General features: G+C 46.5%; 1 protein-coding gene across 6 annotated transcripts; it reads left to right on the top strand.

Moving 5' to 3' along the window:
• The first annotated feature begins 103 nt into the window (after positions 1-103).
• LOC128577694 (protein FAM156A/FAM156B-like) lies at positions 104-13,274 on the top strand. 6 transcript variants are annotated; one of them, XM_053579973.1, is made up of 5 exons: positions 104-234; positions 3,208-3,281; positions 4,466-4,553; positions 5,568-5,704; positions 11,865-13,274. In XM_053579973.1, the coding sequence occupies exon 5, from the start codon at positions 11,975-11,977 to the stop codon at positions 12,620-12,622; it is 648 nt and encodes a 215-aa protein (XP_053435948.1). In that variant the 5' UTR covers positions 104-234; positions 3,208-3,281; positions 4,466-4,553; positions 5,568-5,704; positions 11,865-11,974; the 3' UTR covers positions 12,623-13,274. The 6 variants fall into 6 exon arrangements, with proteins under 6 accessions (XP_053435948.1, XP_053435950.1, XP_053435953.1 ...); XM_053579975.1 differs by having other exon boundaries at positions 4,361-4,553; XM_053579974.1 differs by lacking the exon at positions 104-234 and adding an exon at positions 1,112-1,742.
• The last annotated feature ends 8,450 nt before the right edge of the window (positions 13,275-21,724 follow it).

Here is a 21,724-nt window from a genome sequence, read left to right as displayed (position 1 = left end):
GGCAGCCAATCGAACTCCCCGTTTCTCTCAGGCGTCCCCATCCCTGTGACGTCAGAACAGGCCCGCAGACTCCGCCTTCCGCGGTGCAGCCTCTCTAGCCGGCCGGAGGAGGGCTCTTCTCCGTGGTCTTAACCCTTCTTTTCCGAGCGGGCTGCGCTGCGTCTCAAGGCGGAGGAGAAGAGGCAGCGCGCTGGCGTCTGGACGGCGGGAACCGGCTCCGGAGCAAGAACACGCGTGAGAGAGCCCGAGAGAGGGAGACTGAGAGAGAATGAGCCCGGGAGACAGGGGGAGAGCGCGAGCGAGAGAGACGGATGGAGAAGGGGGGTGGGAGAGAGACAGCGAGATACAGCCTTCCTAGATCCGGGCAGGTGTGCGTTAGTGTCACCAGACTAGAATCCTTCTGTTTGGCCAACCGGGAACGGTGCTTTCGGAGAGATCACCTGCTTTCCTCCGACGCCCTTCTCTCTTCAGCGTGAGAATGGCGGTGGTACAAATCGGCGCGTGTCGTATTTCTCTTTCCCTAGTTGGCGATGGCCGATTTTAAGCGGAGAAAGCCCATCCTGAAACTTGCTGTGGGCACTTGCAGGCACCGGGATATAATCCGGCTGGAATCAGTGTTCAACAGGTTCAGAAAGAACCAGTTTCCTTGGCATCACCTCTCTCCCCACCCCACGTCCCACCCCACAATAGAAGACAGAATGACAGAAGTGTTTTCAAAGAAAACTACATTTCCAGTATTGAAACCCTCAGAGAAACTCTTTCTAGGACGTGTGAGAGAGATTTGGCATGTGAAAAGACAAGCATTCCTTAGGCTCTGTGGTTGCTGCCTTAGTGTGCAAATTAGGTTGACCTAATATTTTTGTTTTGTTTTGTGCTTTAAATCAAGTAACTATCCAAGCTGCAGTGTTTAATATTTAGAGAAGGAAGGCATCTTTGCTTGTCCACTTTGCTGGGGTGCAGCCAATTCTGGGCAGCAGACCTCTGTGCCATCCAAAACTTGTTTTTATGATTAGTCACGGATTTCCCTTTACATTTCCAATACCATTTCCCCATATCTACGTTTCCCTATTGGGTGTATAGAATGTGTGCGGGTGGGTGGGTTGTTGTGTGTTTATGTTACAAAAAAAAAAAAAATAGGGAATGGTTCTCAGGGTCCCGGCAAGGGAGAAAGGGGACATAAAGAGTGGATTTCTGTATTTTTAGGAGAAGCATTTCAAGTGTTGCCTGTCAAAGGGGCAGTGTCTCTTATCTGGAACTCCTTGGCATTTTATAACATGTTTTGTAAATACTTTTCATGGGGAAGCACTGGTTTTACTGTTTCTAGTTGGATATTGATTACATGTAAAAAAAGAAAAATCGTGCTTCAGATTGGGTGAAATAGCCAAGTTAAAACTGTAAATTGGAGTGATCCATTTCCTCTATCCAGCCTTTGGGTGGAATAAAACTCAAGATAAATAAATGTTCACTTCTGGACTGGGCAGTCGTGTGTGGCAAGGGAAATTTAGTTTTCTTCAGTCAAAGGCCTGACGTGCTAAAATGCAATCCATACTGTATTTAGCAGGTTATAAGAATTTGAAGGTAAGGAGAGCCACAGGTAAGTATATGACAGTGAATGTGAATTAAAACAGGTGACAACATGAAGAGAGAGAAATTGGTGTACTGAATATAGTGCAGAGACTTTGCATTTTAACAGACCTGAGTGAGAAATTGTTCCCTACCACAACCGAGCTGTGTGACCTTGAGTAAGTTACTCAACCACTCTGATCCTCAAGTTACCTCATCTGCAAGTGGGGATGGTAACATCATGTAATATATTGGACCCTGGCAGAATCTGTTCCCCACCAATCTGTTCCTCTGCTTTCCAGACCTCCCCTGGCTCAGGCCAGTCATGGCTCTCATCGCTAGTTCTGTCCTTATCTTCCCTGCGGCTCCCTGTTCCCCCAGACCGTGAGCTCCCCGAGCACTGTTATCCTGCAGGAACCATTCCCATCTGTGCAACATGTACCCAAGCACAGGACCTGGAACTGGGCACTCAGCAGGGCAATGATGACCTGTGCTCTCCACTCAGTGCTGCTTAGCTATCACTAGACCGGGAGTTTGTTGACTGTAAATGATACACAGTCAGCTCTCTGTACCCCTAAGTCCCATATCCCAGGATTCAGCCAACCTGGAATCAAAAAGAGTAGAAAAGAAACAATACAGATAGTACAAATTTTATAAAATTCAGTACAGGCCAGATGTGGTGACTCAATGCCTATAGTCCTAGCACTCTGGGAGGCCAAGGCACGAGGATTGCTTTAGGTCAGGAGTTGGAGACCAGCCTGAGCAAGAGCGAGACCCCGTCTCTACTAAAAACAGAAAAATTAGCCAGGCATGTGGTGTCATCAGCCTATGGTCCCAGCTACTCAGGAGGCTGAGGCTAGGGGGATCACTTGAGCCCAGGAGTTGGAGATTACTATGACCTAGGGCAAGGTCATGGAACTCTAGTCTGGGCAAGAGAGCGAAGAGTCTGTCTCAAGACAAGAAAGGAAGAGGAAAGGAAAGGAAAGGAAAAAGAAATACAGCTACAGAAACTGTTTGCATAGCATTTACATTGCATGAGGTAGCATAAGTAATCTGGAGATGGTATACTGCATGATAATACTATGCCATTTTATATCAGGGAGGTGACCACTGGAGGATTTTGGTATCAGTGCAGGTCCTAACCAATGCCCCATGGACAGACAGAGAGGTACCACGGTATTGTAAATGAGTACACAGAGCAAATATCTTGGCTTAATTTTCTGTTAATCCTAAGGGTGCTTGTGTCTTTTTCCCCCCACACTATCCAGAACCATATGATACCCACATAGTCCCCTTCACTGTGTGTAGCTATTGTTATACCAGCTGTTTCTCCACCGGAAATAATATACTGTGAATGAGCAAAGACGGCCAATCCCGTGCTGAAATTTCTGTTCATTCGGGGATGTGAGGAACACTGTGTTCTCTGTCCCCACTCTATCCATAAGTGCCTAGTGTCAGTGTATTCCCTGCTGTTTTCCCTTCGTGCTATACCTTGGTCAAGATTTTACTTCCTTAGACTAGATGAGTCCTGGGGATGGGGCTGCGTTGGATAATCCACTGAAGAGATCACCGAATAGAGTGGGCCCACAGGAAACACCTGTGGGGCGAATACACCCTGGCCAGTCAGGTCATTTTATTTTGTAGGTGAGAGGTGTAGCGGTCACTCTGGCCTGTATCAGCAGAACTGATGACGCGAACCCAGTGATGGTTGACCTTGGGTGAGTCCACATGAGCTCTTCTCTCACAGGAGACTTTCTCCTTGGCTGGCTCTTGCTGCTTTGGCCCCTCCTCCCTGTGGCCCTTTCTCAGTGCCCCTCCCTTGCACTCCCATTGCTCTTCTGTGGATTGTGTATGTCTCTGTCCCACTTGCTGTGAGACCCCCTAAGACAGGGAGCCCGTTTCCTTGGTCTCTCCCTTTTCACCTTTCACACTCAAAAGTGGGCATCGGTGGGTGTTTACTGACTTAACTGTTCTTTTGTAATGGCGCTGCTAAGAAGAGTATCCCCTCCATTCTAGACCCAGTAGGGTAGGGGTTATCAGGGTAAGCGTAAAAGACAGAGAACACCTGTGCCTGGTGCAGGACAGATGCTTGTACTAATCTAGGTGGTGGTGCGAGGCTGGAACTCTGACTCCTTATTCCCTGGCCATGTCCGAGGTTGGGAGCACAGTTCTCAGCACCCAGCCACCTTGCAGGAATCCCAGTCACTCAGCTGTAGGATTTTGCCATTTCTGGAAAAGAGTCGAACTACTATTTAATGGATGTTATTAAATGAAATTTGTTTCTTTCAACTGGAATAAATTGATTTCACACCATTGTGTAACGTTGAGGAAAGTATCACTTGTCACTGCCTTAATTGTCCAAATGAATACAATGCTATTCGTGGCCGGCCTCGCCTGGACATACTGTAGTATGTGTTTACTTGCTTAGCTATTTCCTTTCTACTTTCCCACATGAGAATCAAGCTAAGGAGAGCAAGCAGCTTGTGAGGTTTGTTCTGTGCAGCAGTTCCTGGCACTGAGAACACAGCCTAGCACTAGAAAGTGATACGAAGTAGTTGCAGGGTCAGTTACCCGACCCCTGGACCAGCTCTGCACACACAAGCCCCAGCCCCCAGGACTTTCCTGTGAAGTCTCTCCCTTGGGATGGCTTTCTAGCTTAGGCATCCAGTGGGGCTGAGAATGTGGAGAGGCAGTGCCAGCAAGGGTGGCTACTTCTTGAGTCAGGCAGACCTAGGACGGAATTCTGTTTCTGGCTGGTTGTGTGATCTTAGGGACATTACATAACCTCTCAACACAGGAATGTCCACCTTTGCAAGACGGGAAAATATGGATTCTGCGGGGCCGACAGACTAAGTGAGACATTTATCAAGGGGCCCCAGATTCTCCTCCTTTTATCTGATAGATGTTTGTGAGTGTCCACTGGGATCGAGGCTCTGTGATGGGTGAAGAAGACAGACAAAAATTCCTGTGTACCGTCAGCTCCTGGGCTGGTGAGTGGGACAGATAGATAACCACTTGTTGACAGATGGGTGGGGCTGGAACTGGGACAGGGGAGGTGCAGGGTGTTATAGCAGCTTAAAGGAAGGTCCCCGGTTCAGGGCTGGTGAAGGAGGTCAGGGAAGGCTTTCAAGGGGGGAAGTACTGTCTCAGCTAAGTCCAGAAGGGTGAATAAGAGGTGAAAGTCTTGCAAGGAGCCTGTCCAGTCCCAAGCCTTTCATCTAAGATCGCCATGGTCATCCCATTCCCCTTGTCCAAGACTCATTGAGGAATGGGCCTGGGGCCCAGCGCTGGCCCATGGGCAAAGGAAGAAACTGTCTGCTGGGGGGCTTCTGGGATACCTCCTTCCTCACGGGAATGCTACAGGAATGGAAAGTGCCTTTCCGCACTTGGATATCCCCATACCTGGATGTCAGTCCTAGAGCAAATGTAACAGAAAACAACAGATCAGAGAGATGGTCCTTGAGGGCAACAGTGGGTCATAGATTGTACTGTGCCTGGGCCCACCCTTCCCCCCTGACTTTCTTTTGTAAGATGAATTGGCTTTGTGCTTTGGCCTGATAGAGGATGAGTTTTCTCTTTACTCATAGCCAAAAGCAGACTTCCTGCTACAGGGAGCACTGTGGCATGCTTTTGGAAGGAGCAAGGCAACTTAGTGGTGAAGGACACCAGCTGTGCTTCTGGACAGACTTCCGTCCAGCCCAGTTCTGCTGCTTGCAATCATATCATCTTGAGAAAATTACCCTCCTCACCCACGAAATGGATTTTTTATTGTTAATACTAATAATACCAAACTGAGAGGGGTATGTTTGTGAGTACGTAAGGAAATATGCAAGGAAAGTTTGTAAAAACGAGCCTGACAGGTAACTTCTGGTCACAACTACTGGTGAGGCCATGGGATAGTTTAGAGAAAGGCCTTTACAAAGCTGCATGCCCCATAGCGATCTCATTAGATTTTTTCTGGCCATCCTTAGAGCCTCTTTCATTCTCTGCCCTACCATTCTCAGGTTTTCCCTCATGCACTGAAGACCTCTCCCCCAGAAGGCTGGCCGTTCCCCTGTGTGCTTCCGCATGTGGAAGCCACAAATACACGTCATCTTATATTGAGTGGATCCATTCACTTCAGCTCCAGTTCTGTCCTCAGGTAGGTTGAGGCTGCTGCTGGTTTGGAAGATGCCCGGGTGCAAGTCACAGAGTGCGTGATTCTTTGCTGCCCTCACGTGGCATTGGAAGCTCTCCGTGACCTGGTCCCACCTTGTCTCTCCAAACTCCTCCTCCCCCCCCCCCCCCCCGTTCCAGATCCCAGAGTATTCACTCACACTATCTTGCAACATGGACCCTGGCAATGAAGTCTTTCTCCTTAAGCCTCAAATTCCTCATAAAATGGTAAAATGACACTAACTCTACCTACTTGAGAGGTTTGCTGGGGAGACCTACATGAGATAAGGGATGTAAGACTCCTAGCTCACCTTACCTGGCATGTGGAAGGCACCAAATACACAAACGTTGTTTTCAATAACCCTGGTTTTAGTACAGATTACCAGGCATGTGATAATATGGTTACTTGGTAAATGTTTTTGTATTGGAAAGATGTGGTATGTTGTGGAAATATTAGTCAGGGTTTTCTTGAGAGGAAAAGAACCAATAGGCTATCTATACATCTATACAACTCTCTCTCCCTTTCTCTCTCTCTATCAGGAGATTGATTTATCTTAAGGAGTTGGCTCATGGGATTGCGGGTACGGGCAAGTCCGAAATCCAGGGGGCAGGCCGTGTGAGTTGATGTTGCAGTCTTGAGTCTGAAATCTGCAGGCCAGCTGGCATGCTGAAAGCTCAGGCAGGGTTTCTGTGTTGCAGTCTTTGGGCCAAGTAGTTTCTTGGGAGGCCTAAGCCTCCTCGGTCTTTGTTCTTAAGGCCTTCAACCGATTGGATGAAGCCTTCCCCCATTGTGGAGGGGAATATGCTTTGCTTAAAGTCTCGTGATTGTAAATGTTAATCACGCCCACAAATACCTTCCCTGCAACATCTACAGTAGTGTTTGACCAAACGACTGGCAGCATAGCCTAGCCGAGTTGACATGTGACATGAACCATCACAGTGGGGAAACCATACACCGAGGGACATCCCCTCCCCCACTGAAGCTCTGGCCAGTGCTCTTTCTGGATTCACTCATGTCTGGTGTCTTTTTCCTCTCTTTGGAAGCTACGTATGATGCAGGAAATTGGAGGCCATGGTGTATTAAGCAGGTTTGTTGTAACATCCTTATCCCTCTGAGGCAGGTGACTGCTGAAGGAATCAAATGGGGCGAGATGATGAGGGAAGGGAAGTCGCATTTACTGCCCCAGCTGCTCCCCTCTCCCCACAGAGGGGACTTCTCTAGGTTTCATTGTCCTTGATGTCTCTTTAAAGGATCATGAGTAGCTTCGTGGGGGTGGTTTGAGAAACTAGTGGTGCACCCAGAGATAGGACAGCAAAATATTTCATTTCACAGAGTCGGCAGAGGGAAAAAGAGAGGAAAGAGTGATGAAAACATGGGCCAGTCATGAGTTGATGTCTCCAAAGGCTCAATGTTTCTTCATACAAAAGTGTTTGTGTGGCCAGGTGCAGGGGCTCCCGCCTGTAATCCTAGCACTCTGGCAGGCTGAGGTGGGTGAATTGATTGCTTGAGCTCAGGAGTTCCAGACCAGCCCGAAGAAGAGGGAGACACCATCTCTACTAAAAATAGAAGAAAAACTACCCGGGTGTCATGGCGGGCACCTGGAGTCCCAGCTACTAGGGAGGCTGAGGTAAAAGGATCTCTTGAGTCCGAGAGTTTGAAGTTGCTGTAAGCTATGATGATGCCACAGCACTCTCCCCAGAGTGACAGAGTAAGACTCTGTCTTAAAAAAACAAACCAAAGGGAAAAAAAGTGTTTGCGAGGTGTTTTGTTTTTTTGTTTTTCTCCTTTCTTTCTCTGAGAATTGGCTACGTGCATGAAGAAATATCATATGTTACTGAGAGAGACCTTGTGACATGTGAAAATTGGTTGGGAAACGTTTGGGTTAGGAGGATCATCTTCCAAATGTTTCACACACTGAGTGTTTGTGTAGGCTAGTGATGGCCCAGAGGATGTAACTGAGCTTAACTAGCCAGAAACATAGATTTCAATTACTGAAATGTTAAGAGCCTCTCTTTCTGGGATGTATGTTTGTGTTTGGATGTGTGCACAGTGAGGGCATATGATTCAAAATATTTCCAATATTGTTCTGTGTTTCCTGCCTCGGCATGTGCTGGTAGACACGATTCAGTAATAAAAATTTCTAAGTGCCAGTATCCTCTGAACAAAACTAGTGAATTCTTGGTTTCCAACGTTGCTAAAAGAAGAGAACCTGGGACATGATCAAACGTTTCAATTTAGCATTTATCGTAAATTATTTCCAGATTCATCTGAGATGTGTTTATTGAAAGAACGTAGAGCGATGCCCTTATTCCAAACTATACCAGTGGGGTTTTTAAATTGACATACAGCAAGACTGACGTACTTCTTTGGAGCTTTAACACGCACATAGATGCTTGTAACCACCAGCATAACCAAGATCCAGAAGCGTCCCCGAACTCCAAAACATACATTTGGAGCTACCCCTTTGTAGTTAACGCCTTCCTCACCTCTACTGCCTGACAACAAGTGATCTGTTTCCTTCTCTGTAGTTTTGTCTTGTAGAAAGGGTCAGCAATGAAACCATACAACCATACATTTTCTAGCCTTATGAGGTGGGTTTCTTTCCTTCAGCATAATGCAACATCTGGAATGAGTCTCAAATGCCTCTATGGATAGTCTGTTCTTTTTTACTGCTGAGCAGTATTCCATTGCCTGCAATACCAAGTCGGTTTTTCCATTCTTCCATTGGAGGACATTTGTGTTGTCTCCAGTTTGGGGTTATTGTGAACAGAGCTGCTTTTACCATTCATATACAGGCTTTTGTGCAAACCTAAGTTTTCATTTCTCTAGGGCAGTGTTTTTCAACCATTTTTATCTCACGGCACACTTGAACCTATAGTCAAACTTATGCGGCACACTTACATTGATCCAAAAAAAGAATATGCTTTACTGCGCTTTGAACTTCTTTTGAAAATAATTTAGTTAATGATCTTTAAAAATGTTTGCAGCACACCTAAGGTCCTCTCACGGCACACCAGTGTGCCACGGCACACCGGTTGAAAATCACTGCTCTAAGAGGGACAGAGGGAGGGGGATGGGGCCTTGGTGTGTGTCACACTTTATGGGGGCAAGACATTATTGCAAGAGGGACTTTACCTAACAATTGCAATCAGTGTAACCTGGCTTATTGTACCCTCAATGAATCCCCAACAATAAAAAAAAAAAAAAAGAAAGAAAAGAAAATCACTGCTCTAGGGTAAATAACCAGGAGTGGGATTGATGGGTCCTATGGTAAATGTCAGTTGAACTTCAAGGAAACCACCACACTGCTTCTCAAAGTGGCTGTCCTACTCACTTTCCCACCGAAAGTGTGAGGGTTCCAGTGGCTCGGCATGCCAGGATGTCGTCTTTTAGAAAAAGCACATGATATTGCCAGTACTATTAGCTGTTCTAATAGATGTGATGGGGTATCTCATCTCGGTTTTAATTTGCATTCCCCTAGTGGTTGATGATGGTGAATATTGTTTCAGAGGCTCATGTTCAAGTCTTTCCCCCGTTTTCTAACCAGGATGTTGGTTTTCTTACTGTTGTGTTTTGAAAACGCTTTCTGTATTCTGGAGATAAGACCTTTGCCAGGACTGTGATTTACCGATATTTTCTCTTAATGTGCGGCTTCACTTTTCATTCTCTTCGCACGCTGTCTTTCACAGAGCCGGAGTTTTAGATCTTGCTGAAGTCCACTTTGCCCATTTTTCCCTTACATGCATCATGCTTTCTGTGACATATCAATGACTTGCCTTTCTTCAGCTCACAAAGATGTTCTCCCACAGTTGGTTTCTTCTGAAAGTCGTGAGATCGTACCTTTGGCGTGTGCATCTCTGAACCCTTTTCAGTTAATTGCATATAAATGTTGAGGTTCAGGTTCATGTTTTTCCGCTTGGATATGCAATGCCATTTATCATAAAGATCATCCCTTCTGCACTGAACTTCCTTTTGCATCCCTATCAAAACTCATATGGCCATATTTGCGTGGGTCTGTTTATGGACTCTCTATATTCTTCCATTGATCTGCGTGTCTACCCCTTTCTAAGACAGGAGTCCTGAGTACTACAGCTTTATAGCAAGTCTAAAAATTGGATAATGAGATTTCTCCAAATCTTTTCATCTTTTTGAAAAATTGAAATTTCCACATGAATCGAAGAATCAGCTTGTTGATATGTATATAGATTTCCATCAAGGATTTCAATCGGCCAGGGCATTAATTCTACACATACAAGGCAAGTTGAGCATAATTGAATTTTTTCCTTGTTGAATTTTTCAATCCACGAACGCATTGTTGCTCTCCATTTAACTAGGTCCTCTCTGCTTTCCTTCTTTAGCATTGTGTACTCATCAGCGTACAGATCCTGTAAATATTTTCTTAGTTTTATATGTAACTATTCCAGTGCATTTGTGACTATTACAATGTTGTTTCTTAAATTTAGATTTCCAGTCTCTCCTATGATTGTTCTCTGTGTGTTGACTTTGCCTTCTGTGTCTTTGTAACCTCACTTGTTCCCTCCAGGAGTTTGGGGTAGATACATTGGAGTGTTCTGCGTAGAGGATCATGTGATCTACGAAAGGGTCACTTTTACTTCTTGCCTTCTCGTTTGTGTGGTTTCTGTGCCGTTTGCTTTTCTGGCATTATTGCCCTGTCTGGGGACTCCAACATGAAGTTGAATAGTCACGGGGAGAGTGGACATCCTTGCTTTGTTCCCACCCTCAGGGAGAAAGCATTCGGTCTTTGACCATTAAGTGGGGTGTCAGTTGTAGGTTTTTCTGTACATGCCCTGTGTCAGGTTTTGGAAGCTGTCTTCCACTCTTCGTGTGCTAGAGTTTTTATATCATCGGTGGACTTTGAATCTTGTCAAATGGCTTTTCTGCACGTGCTGATGTGATCCTGTCATTTTTCTTCTTCATCTGATCTCTCAATCTGTGGATTATGTTGGTTGATTTTCAGTTATCAAAGGAATATCCCTTGTGTTCTTGTTATAAAACGTCCTCAATCACAGTTTACATGTACTATCCTTTTCATTTATTGCTAGATTTGAACTGCTATTTTGTTGTTGAAGAAGAATTTTGTGCCTGTTATGTAGTTTTCTTGGTAACGGTATTGTGCTAGCCTCACAAAATCAGTTGGAAATGTTCCCTCTGCCTTGTTTTCTGGAAGAAATTGTACAGAATTGGTGTTATTTCTCCTTTCAACATTTGTCAGGGATATTTTTGCAAAGGTTTTTACCTACAAACTCAGTTTCTTTAAGAGACACAGGACTGAGCATACAGTTTGATGTTTGAACTACATCTTGGGTGAGTTTCAGTAGCTTATGGTTTTCCAGTAAGGGGTCCATTTCACCTAATTTGTAGAATTTATAGAGAGAGTTGTTTGCAGGATTAAGACATTGTCCCTTTTATGTTTTCTGGGTCTGTAGTGAAATCTCTTTTTTGATTCCTGGTATTGGTAACTTGTTGCTTCTCTCTGTTTTTCCCTGTCAGTGTTGCTACAGATTCATCAATCATACTGATCATTTCAAAGAACCAGCTTTTGGCTTAAGTGAAGTTACCTATTTTGTATCTGTTTGAAATTTCCTGGTTTTATTTTGCTCCTATATTTTTAGGAAAATAAACTCTCACTTACACACACTGGGAGTTGTGAAATGATTTCCATAGCACGAGCAGCCTTTTCGACTAGATGTAAAATTGGTGATCACAAAGGGGAAAATCCAAAAGAATGTAGCCCTGGGGTATGACATTCAGGAAACGTCTACTTTATGAAAGGAGATGAATGCTTGTGAGAAGAGCACGTGCTAGTCACGCATTGATTGTTCTTAAAATTACGCTTGAGGATGGGTTGGAAAGTGTCAGCAAGGAATTAACATCGCTGAATGCACCGCACCCTTTTGTATTCCCTGGGACAGGGATGCAATGATTGGTATCATTTCTAACACCTTTCCTGTATGCCATCCATATTCTAAGCTCTTGAGATGTATTATCTCAGTTAATCCTCAGAAGACTAGGCAGTGGGTCTCCTGATTGTCCACCTTTTACACCCAGGAAGTGGAAGGACAGAGAGGTTAAGTAAGGTGAATAATGACAGCTTTCCTTTCTTTTCTTATTACTCTTGTTTCAGACTGGTCACACACCTTCCTCGCTACCTTCAGGGTGTTTGAAAACCTCCAGCCTCACCTTCCTTTCCAGACACAAGGGCCAAGCAGAGCTTCCAGCTCAGACTAGACCTCCATGGATCCACTCCAGAAATGGAATCCAGCGTTGACCTCGGAATCTTCTCAGCTGACAGCTTCAGAGACTTCGCAGGAGGGCACAGTAGCTTCTTGGCCTTCCTCCTCAGAGCAGCTGATGATGGGCCTGGGTAACCCACGCCCTAGTCCCGGCACCAGCCACCCTGCACCTCAGCCAGAGGGGCTGCTCCAACAGCGATACCGAGAGGAGAAGAGCCTGCAAGAGAGGCGGTGGGAAAGGTTGGCATTCCCTCAGAGGAAGAAAGCATTCCTGGGGCACCTGAGGCGGAGACACCGCGACCACATGGCACCTTACCCGGTTGAGAGGGAACCCAGGATCTCTCCCTCAGGGAACAGAGATCAGAATCGATTCCGATGTGAATGTCGATACTGCCAGAGCCATAGGCCAACTCTTTCTGGGATCCCTGCGGAGAGGAGCGGGGCTCCTCCTGCTTCTTCCTGGGAGACGCTAGTGCAGGGCCTCAGTGGTCTGACCCTCAGCCTGGGTGGTAGTAGTAGCCAGCCCGGCCTTCTGCCAGAAGGGGCTCTCCAGCAGCAGGAGAGAGAGGAGAAGTGCCAACTGGAGAGGCAGCAGGAGAGCAAAAGAGTGTTCCAGAGGCTGCTCAAACAGTGGTTAGAAGAATACTGAGATGCTTGTCATCACACTACGGAGGTCGGAAGGGGTTCAGACATAGATGCGGTGTTGCCAGCTCCTGGGCGTGGGACCAGACAGTAAGCTCTAGTTGGAGGACTACCGAGACCTGTGTCATGACTGGAATCCTCCCAGCGTGATGCTGGAAGGAAGTTCCTACTCTCTTGTGCCTGTCATTCCTGGATCGCTGTGAGGCATTCTGTGACAAGGGGAACTGCATACCAGTGGTCCTCACCTCATCTCATGTGGCTCCCGTGGTGCATGTTTCCCACCCTGGATCTCCATCTTTCCTCTCTACCTTGTTGTCAGTAAGAGATAAAATGTCTGTGCAGTGTGATTGCCTTGTTGCTGTCCCTGTGCTTTTGTGCCATTTAACTGACTGCCTCCCAGAAGCAGCACTAGGTCTGTTGAAATGCGCTGTGCTCCGCAGGTCCCACCTGCGGTGCATCTTACAAGGGTACACGTGAAGCTTAGTAAATGTAGAATATAAATGTCTTAACACAATAACTAAGAAAATGTCAGGAAGGCTATGTTAAACCAGTGTGATGGAAATGTGTCAAACGGTCTATAAAACCAGTGTATGGTGCCCCATGATCGCATTAATGTACGCAGCCATGATTTAATAATAATAATGAAAAAAAGAAATGCACTGTGCTAACCTGAGGTCCAGTTTCAAATACCAGAAGCTAAGCAAGTGTGGGAAAGGGATGTGGAAAAGAGAACTTGATGGTTCACCATTGTACTGTTTGTGTAAACTATTATGAATATGATAAGCTAAATGTAAGTAAATGTTTCCCTGCTCTTTAACAATCGAGTAGTATTCTCCCTTGCAGGAATTCCCGATGGGGTACCTCATCGTCAATACCAAATAAATATATGTATGAAAGAAAGTAACTGTAGAATTCAGGTTTGTTTATCAACAGTGGCTTGTTTCCTGTCAGATCTGAGAACAATACCTTGAAATTCCCCAGCAGCGGCTCAGAACTCACCAAGAGGAGCTCTGTCCTGTGGAGATGCGGAACAGGGGAGTAGGGGGTGCACCAGAGAATACAGTCCAGTCACTGCTGGAGGACCTGTGGCGGGACCAGCATCCAGACTGGCCAGGCAGTGCAAATGGAAGAGAGTCTTCCTGCCCACAGGAGACGTGGAAGCAGAGCCTGCTGCCCACTGTGGGACCCCTGCCCGTTGGTACTAATGCCCTGGCTTAAGGGATCCAGGGACCATACCCTGTTGTCTGGTGTGCCTGGATGAGGGACCACAAATAGCGGTTTTGTACCTGCTTTGTGAGAACCAGAGCATCCTTATTTCAAAATCGTATCGGCATTCAGACACGTGTCTTTTAATTTCGAGAGACACAATTGATTAAATCTACCTTTTTCGCCCCTACAGAATCCTGAGATGTGTGCCCAGCAAGTGAGCGCGTGATTCTCCTGAACTGAAAGCAAATTCTGCTTTGTGTCAGTCTGTGTTTTTAGGTAGCCCCCAGACCTGTGTTGCCACAAAAAAATCTATGCATCTCCTGCTGACAGAAAGGGCTTGAAAACAGGTGTGATTCTCAGAATTTGAACTTGGGATCTCATCAGAGAGCTTGACAGTTAAACTGACCCTGCCAGGATTTCCCTCCCAGCTCCAGGGTGAAGGTAATTAAAGCAGGGCTTTTCTTTCTTGAAGCTCAAAGGCCTAAATTCAGATCTGTGAATCGGGGGAGAGTATGGAAGGCATAGTAACATGGCATTGCACGTAGGCTGATATCTACTAGGTTTCTGTGGGTATTTTTGAATGTTAGCTCTTTTTGTCCTCTTCCACAAACCCATCGTCTAGCAACATTTTCAGTCCTGTTTTATGAATTCAGAAAGCAGAGCGTAGAGAGGTAGGGAACTTGCCCAAGGTCACACAGGCAATAAGAGGTGGAACTGGCATGCAAACCTGGGCAGGCTGGATTCACAGCTAGCACCCTCAACCCTTTTACCTCCATAAGGGCTAGGGGTGAAGGACGAAAAGTGCTGGGGGCTCCAGTGGACCTCTCATAGCTGGTAATGCCGCATCTTGGTAAGATGCATTGTTGAATTCCCACCAGAATGCAGTGGGGCTGGTATAATTATCCCCATGCAGAGAGTTCCTAGAGGTCATAAAGTGGTGCCCAGAGACACAGGCCTTTGTCTGACTCCCCAAATACCGAATTGCTTACTGTCGACCTTCCAAGTCAATTCAGATCCATGCCGCTGGTGACAGTCAATCGTTTAACCAATCATCAGTTTTTTAGTTTGCTCACTTTGCCTCCCCCCCCCCCATTCTGTGCTATGCTATACTGGTCATTGTGAGCAAGTGAGGGGGCATTGTAGAGGTCGTCCCTGCCCTCAGGAATTGAGCATTTAATCAGGGAGAGTTTGCAACAAAATACTGCAGACCAGGTGCTGTGGTTTGGATATGGTTTGTTTTTCCCCACCATAACTGATGTTGAAGTTTGAGCCCCAGTGTGGCAGTGTTGGGGGGCGGGCCTCGGTGGGAGTTGTTAGGGTCTTGAGGGAGGATCCATTATCAATAGATGAATGTCCTCTGAAGCCCCCGCCTGCTGGGGTGAGGCAGTTACCACTCTCACAGGAATGGATTGGTTGTCAGGAGAGCAGGTTGGTAAAAACAGTCTGGCTTCCTCACTTTCCCTCTCGAGCTTCCTCTCTTGCGATGTGATCTCTTTGCACACACTGGTTCCCCTTCCACTTTCTGACATGAGCTGAAAAACAGCCCAAGGCCATGAGGAGGTGCAGATGTCCAATCTTGAACGTTCCAGCTGCCAGAACCATGAGCCAAACAAACTTGTTTCCATTATGTATTACCCAATCTCAGGTATTCTGTTATGGCAACATAAGATAGATGAACACACTGGGTAATTGATAAAGAAGAGAAACTTATTTCTCATACTTCTGGATGGCTAGGCAGTTCAAGATCAAGGTTGCATTGGAGATTAACTTTTCAACATGAGTCTTGGAGAGGACAAAAGTATTCACACCATACCAGACAACCATAGATGTGTCAGAGATAAGGTGATTGATCCAGCTGTGTGGCATGAGTTGCCAGGGAATGAGAGCAGTGAGAAGGATTTGGGTCGGACAAAGTGGACGTGGGGGTGTTTGCTGGGGGGAAGTCATAGCTGCAGGGTGACCCATGGTCTGCAAGAGGACTTCTGGAGAATGGCTGGGTGGGTGTAACTGAGGGAGTCAGCTCGCCCTTCGCATCCCCACTGCCAGGTCTTTGCCCCCATTCCCATGTATGCAGTGTAGGAGTTGCAGACTAGGAGCTGAAATCCAGCAATGTCCGCAGATGTCCAGGACTTCGAATGCTAGACCAGAGACCCATCCAAAGGCACCGGCAGGCAACAAAATATTGGGATAGAGTGGGGAGCAAATGTGATAATACAATTAGAAAATCTGAGTAAACCTGGAGCAAGTAAGGAAATCAAAGGAGTAAATTAAAAATCATCCCACCAGACAGCCTAGGGCCAGCTGGCTTCATTAGCGAATTTTACCCGACATTTGCGAAAGAAACAATACCAGTGTTTCACAGGCTCTTCTGGACTATAGAAGAGGGGGCGCTGTTTCCTGACACATCCTATGGGAATACTATTACCCTGCTCCTACAGTCACACAGAGACACACAACCGTCCTATGGTCCACTATCCATCATGCATGTGCATATGGATGCCAGAAATCTCAACAAAATATTAGCAAACCAAGTCCAGCATCATATACAAAAGGTTATACAATGTGACCAAATAAGATTTATCCTAGGAATGCCAGATTGGTTAAAATATTCAAAATACCATTGAGGTAATATACTCACTTAATATGTTAGACCATCTTCATAGGCAAAGAGAAAGCATTTGACAAAGTCTAAGACCCATTCGTCGTAAAAACAAAAAACAAGCCTCAAGAAACTATGTATACATAGGAAGGTCCTCAACCTATAAAGGATATCTACGAGATAGCCACAGCTCACGTTATATTTAATAATGAAGAAATGAATTGTTTTCCCTTGACATCCAGAACAAGGCAAAGATGTCTACTCCCTCCACTTCTCTCCAAAATTGTGCTACAGGTTCTAGCCGCAGAAAGCATGCAAGAAAAAGAAGTGACACCACAGAGAAATTAGAAAGAAAAACATCTGTCTGCAGAAAGGCACCCACTGGGATGTTCACAGCAGCATTTTGCATAAAGCCCCACAGCAGAAACAATGTAAATGTCTACCAGTTGGTTAAGGGCTAAACAAGATGAGGTATAGCCAAACAGCAGAAAAAATACTGAAGGAACAAACTACTGATACACGTACAGCATGTTTGAATCCCAAAACATGCTGAGTGATAGAAGCCAGACACAAAAGACCACGTATTGCTTGGCCAGCTTATAGGAAATGCCCAGAATCTGCAGGCTCAGAAAGTAGATTTGTGCTGGCCTGGGGCTGGAGGTAGTGATGGGGATTGACTGCTGATGGGCGTGAAGGGTCTTACTGGGGTGATGGATGTGCTCTCAGACAGGAGTGTGGTGGGTTCCCTAACTATGTAAATTGACTAAAATTCACTGTTCGCTTTAGGGGAGTGACATTTTCCAGATGTCTCCCTTTAGGAATAGTGAATTTTATGGTTGGAAATTAGACCTCAAGAAAGCTGTTTTTAAAAATGTAATGCAAATGTGAATGCAAGTCATGGATGAAAAGGTACTCAATAGTAAGTTTGGGGTTTGGGGGCAGGGTTGGGATTTTCTTATTTGGTTTTTGGTTTTTGTTTCTTGCTTTATGACAGTAAGGTATCCCCCTCACCTTTTCCATGGTCTAGGTCTTTCCTGCATGTCTCACCTCATTGCCTGCCTCCTGCTTGTGGACTTGATGCTCCAGCTAGCTGGAGTCACTGTGCACATCTGGGCAGAAGGAGTGCTGGTCGGTGCATGTGTCCACATGTGAGTCTACGTCTATGTGTCTGTATGCCTTTGTGTGTGCCAGTGTGACTCACCATTTTGTGTCTGTGGGCAGGCTCGCATAATTCATCCTGCACCCTGAATTCCACTTATGAGCTTTCCTATTCACACATCCCAGGGGCTCGGCTTTGGTTGCCCTGGTAACCAGCCTCAGCCCTTAGCTTCAACCTCTGGTCACAGGAAGACATGGAGAGTGGGGAGGGGTGGTGTCTCACCCACAGGGCCCCTGCCTGAGTTGAGTGACCTCATGAGGGGTGAGCTGCAGTGCAGTTGCCAAGACAACGGGACTCTGGATCCCTTTCTACCTGTGAGGCCCTTCTCCCTCCTCTCGACCTGCTAGCTGTCAAGTAGGAAAGGAGAAGCGGTGGCATAAACAACACCCCTGAGGCCTTGAAGCTGTTCTACACATGGCTGTAGAATAGACATGTCAAAAATAGCTCTTGAAAAGAAGGCACCTAATGAAATGATTTTTGTTGTTGTTGTTTTGAGATAGTCTCACTATGTTGCCCTGGTTAGAGTGCCATGGCATCATAGCTCACAGCAACCTCCAAATCTTGGGCTTAAGTGGTTCTCTTGCCTCAGCCTCCCAAGTAGTTGGGACTCCAGGCGCCCGCCACAACGCCTGGCTTTGTTGTTGTTGTTTTGGTTGTAGTTGTCCTTGTTGTTTGGCAGGCCTGAGCTGGATTTGAACCCGCCAGCTCCAGTGTATGTGGCTGGCGCCCTAGCCGCTGAGCTATAGGCACCGAGCCATGAAATGATTTTTTTAAACTCAGTAACAACACACAAGGCTATACAGTTCAAGATTGTCCTGACAAACTGGTCAGGACAAGGGAAGTGGAATGTGTGCCTATGTCCCTCAACCTCAGCTGTGTATTCAGATCTCCCGAGGGGCAGATACCGGACACCATCCCATTAGCATGTCTGGAACATGGCCCTGACATGAGTATCATTTCACAAGTCCGCTCGGGAAGGTCTGGGCTGCAGCTGTGGAAACTGGAAACATCGTTAAAGGAAGGAAACCAGCATTGGAAATTGGGGGCCCGTCTTCAAAGAGGAAAGCAGGTCTTCATCATTCCTTGCTGTGCTAGGCAGATTTTTAGAGCTAGGGAGAGAAAAAAAGTTTCAAAGTACTGCAAGTGCATGTTTTAAATCTTACACTGTACTTGCTGTTTGTTCTCAATATTCCTGAATCAAAATTTTGAGGCAAAGTCTCTGCATCTACTAATGAAATATACTACTTAATTTTTATTTCTTGTGACCGATCCCTTATGCTCGAGTTATTCTCAAAGTTAGTAAACTTTTGGTAGGTACTGCACGAGACATATCGCAATAGTTCTTTGAAAACTAAAGATGTCTCAGAGTTGTATCAGTTGATGCGGATGAATCAGCTCTTAGGCTTATTTGCTAAGTGTGTTGAGTTGCATTTTTTCATGTTACTCTAGTTAGTTTTATCAAATGAATTCATGTGCTTAGACAAAAGCCTGAACAGAACCAGGAAATGTATGATGAAAAATAACATCCAGCAATCCCTCATTTCATGCACAGCCATGGAGATGTGCTTTTCCAGACTTGCTTTTCTATAGCCATTTCTTCTGGATATCAACCTCCATGTTTCTGGATGATGGACACCCACTGCTATGTCCTGATTTATCTAATTATGTGTTATCTATTGAGTTCTTAGAGAAGGTGAGGATTTCAGTCTCTCAGTATATTACAGGGCCCTGAGTTCCTGGTGGGGGGGCCACCCATTCCAGGGCATACGCCTCTACTCAGGATGCCTTCAGAGCATCTGTGCCAAGAACGAGGCCCTCACCGAGACTTTTGGTGAGACTGTGGCAATGCGGGAGCCATGGTTGGCCTTTTACAGAGCATTCCAGGGGAGTCATGGGGTGAGCAAGGTCAAACCTAGGAGCCTTCCCAGGTTTGAGGAATTGTGTGGATGGCAGTGCCCACCCATGAGACAGGGGACACAGGTTTGGGGTCCGCTTGCTGATTTGTAGGGCTCTTGGAATATCTGAGTGGAGATGCCCTCTAAGCCATGGCCTGTAGGGACTATGGGGCTCAGCTGAGATTTCCTAGGTAGAGCTGGTGATGGGAGAAGCCATGAGCATACCGGGGGTAAGGATGGAAACAAGTCAGATTGGTTTCCAATAGCTCTGGATGGTGATGCGAACACCAGGGATCCACGTACAGAGTGGGAAGAGCCCAGGGAAAAGGTCGGGAGCCAGGAAAAAACCGAGATTTTTGAGGCAATCAAAGAAAAAGGGCCAACCAGGAGACTCCGAAGTAATGGACTGAGGGGGAGGAGGAAAGCCAGGGGGTGGCTATCACAGGGGCTGAGAAAGCAGAGTGTTTTGAAAGAAAGGATGTCAACTGTGGCCAAGACAGCACGGGGTACTTTGGTTTCTCAAGGTGAAGCTAGCAGGAGACTTTAGCTGGGGAATGTTTCATAGAGGTGGGTGTGTATCGAGGGTGGGAGGGAGAGGTATCCAAATAAATATGCTGGTGTAGTCTATACTTTGTACAAGCTTGACTTGAAAGACATCGGAGACGCAGAGTTGTAGCAGTCAGAGGGCTGTGGACTTTTCAGGGTGTGTCATTGTCTGTTCCCTCAAAATGTGAGAGGAAAACAACGGGAAGCAGGTGCCAGAAATCCGTGATGATCGGGACAATTTTGGACTAGGTAACCTTGTCATGGAGAGGGGAAGGAGCCTCAAGTGTGTTTCTCCTAAGTTGAAGATCGAGAGCAGTGGTTTCCAAGCACCCACGGAGTTGCAGGAAGGCTATCATCATCTCTCTCCTGCCCCCAGGTCTCCTTGCTGTGGCCCGTGGTGGTAGGGGCTGGGAGATACAACATTTTCCGTGAAAAAAGGCTTGAATGGGTGGTAATGGTGGAGAGTCCAAGACTGAGTTAAGTCAGCAGAGCTTGAAATTGAGGGGTAAGGGTTGGGAGAGCATCAGAGGGAACATCAGAGGGAGAAGGAAGCCACTAGGGGAATGCAGAGCAGTCTTGTGTGATAGGGGTGGGTATGAGTGGCTCAGGTTTTGGGTGATAGGCACTGTATACATGGGACCTTGGCTGGCCTGTGATTCAGAACACATGTCCATTACGAAGATGGTTCTTTGTCCAGGATGATAGATGCAGGGGGAGCTATCAGAAGCCAGAAGAGGTTTGCCTTGTCTGCAGCCCTGGCCAGGATGAATCGGAAGCCCCTGTAAAACTCAACACCACATGAGATTGGCCCTGATGTCTCATATCTGGTGGCAAGGAGGCTATGCTTTGGGGACCTCGAGGGGAGGATCAGAGATGCTGAGCCACAAAAGCAATGCCACAGAACTCCCCTGTCATTCTGGCCTCTGCAAAGCTGGGACATCCAAGTCTGAGACCTCAGATCACCAGGAAGGGGATGCAGAGGCTCAGCTCCCCGGCGGTGTTGGGAAGTGCAAGAAGAGGCCCGAGTCTGGAGGTTCAGCAGTCTTTCAGGGGGTCACCTATATCAGACCACCATCAAATAACTGAGGTGTGCAGAGTCCACTCTAAAAGAAGAGTCTTGCCATGGCTACCTGGGCATAGCCCAGGCACTATCAGGAAATGAAGGTCTTTGCCAAGGAAACCCCATTGTTACAAAGCTTCTTAAATTCTCTTTGGGTGATGGGGAGTGTCAGGGCGCCTGATCTGAGAAGAAGCCCCAAAGAGGAAAGGAGACCAGATAAGGCATGTCTGTGTCAAGAGGAGAAGCAAGCCCTTCCTCCAAAGTGACCCTTTTAGAGATCCCCAGATTGAGATGCAAGAGCCCTGATAGTCTCTTTGGGCCTGGTCCCTGGTTTACATTTGCCAGACTCGAGGGCCTCAGAGTGCTGCTGTTCTATCAAGAGAAAGTGGGGCAGACGGCATGATTTTCTGAGGTTTGAGAACCAAAGGAGGCAATGGTTACATAAACGTTTCTAAATCATCTGGCTCCGTATAAAGAAAGAACATTATTACTGACATTGTTCCTGCTGTTGTTGTTGCTTCTATTATTAAATAGGTTCTCCTAGATGGAAAACACACTCAAAGGGGCCCAGTCTAGCCAACTTGCTCAGAAGTGGAGAGGGGACACGTGTCCTTGGCTAGGAGCGTATGATTGTTTTCCCC

Source organism: Nycticebus coucang, chromosome X (genome assembly GCF_027406575.1).
Source record: "Nycticebus coucang isolate mNycCou1 chromosome X, mNycCou1.pri, whole genome shotgun sequence".
NCBI lineage: Eukaryota > Metazoa > Chordata > Mammalia > Primates > Lorisidae > Nycticebus > Nycticebus coucang.
Note: the sequence above shows the minus strand (reverse complement) of the source record. Positions and strands in the feature narration are given on the sequence as shown.

Bases quoted from the DNA above. Each gene is read 5' to 3' on its own strand.
- LOC128577694 (XM_053579978.1), top strand. From the start codon at position 11,975: ATGGATCCACTCCAGAAATGGAATCCAGCGTTGACCTCGGAATCTTCT.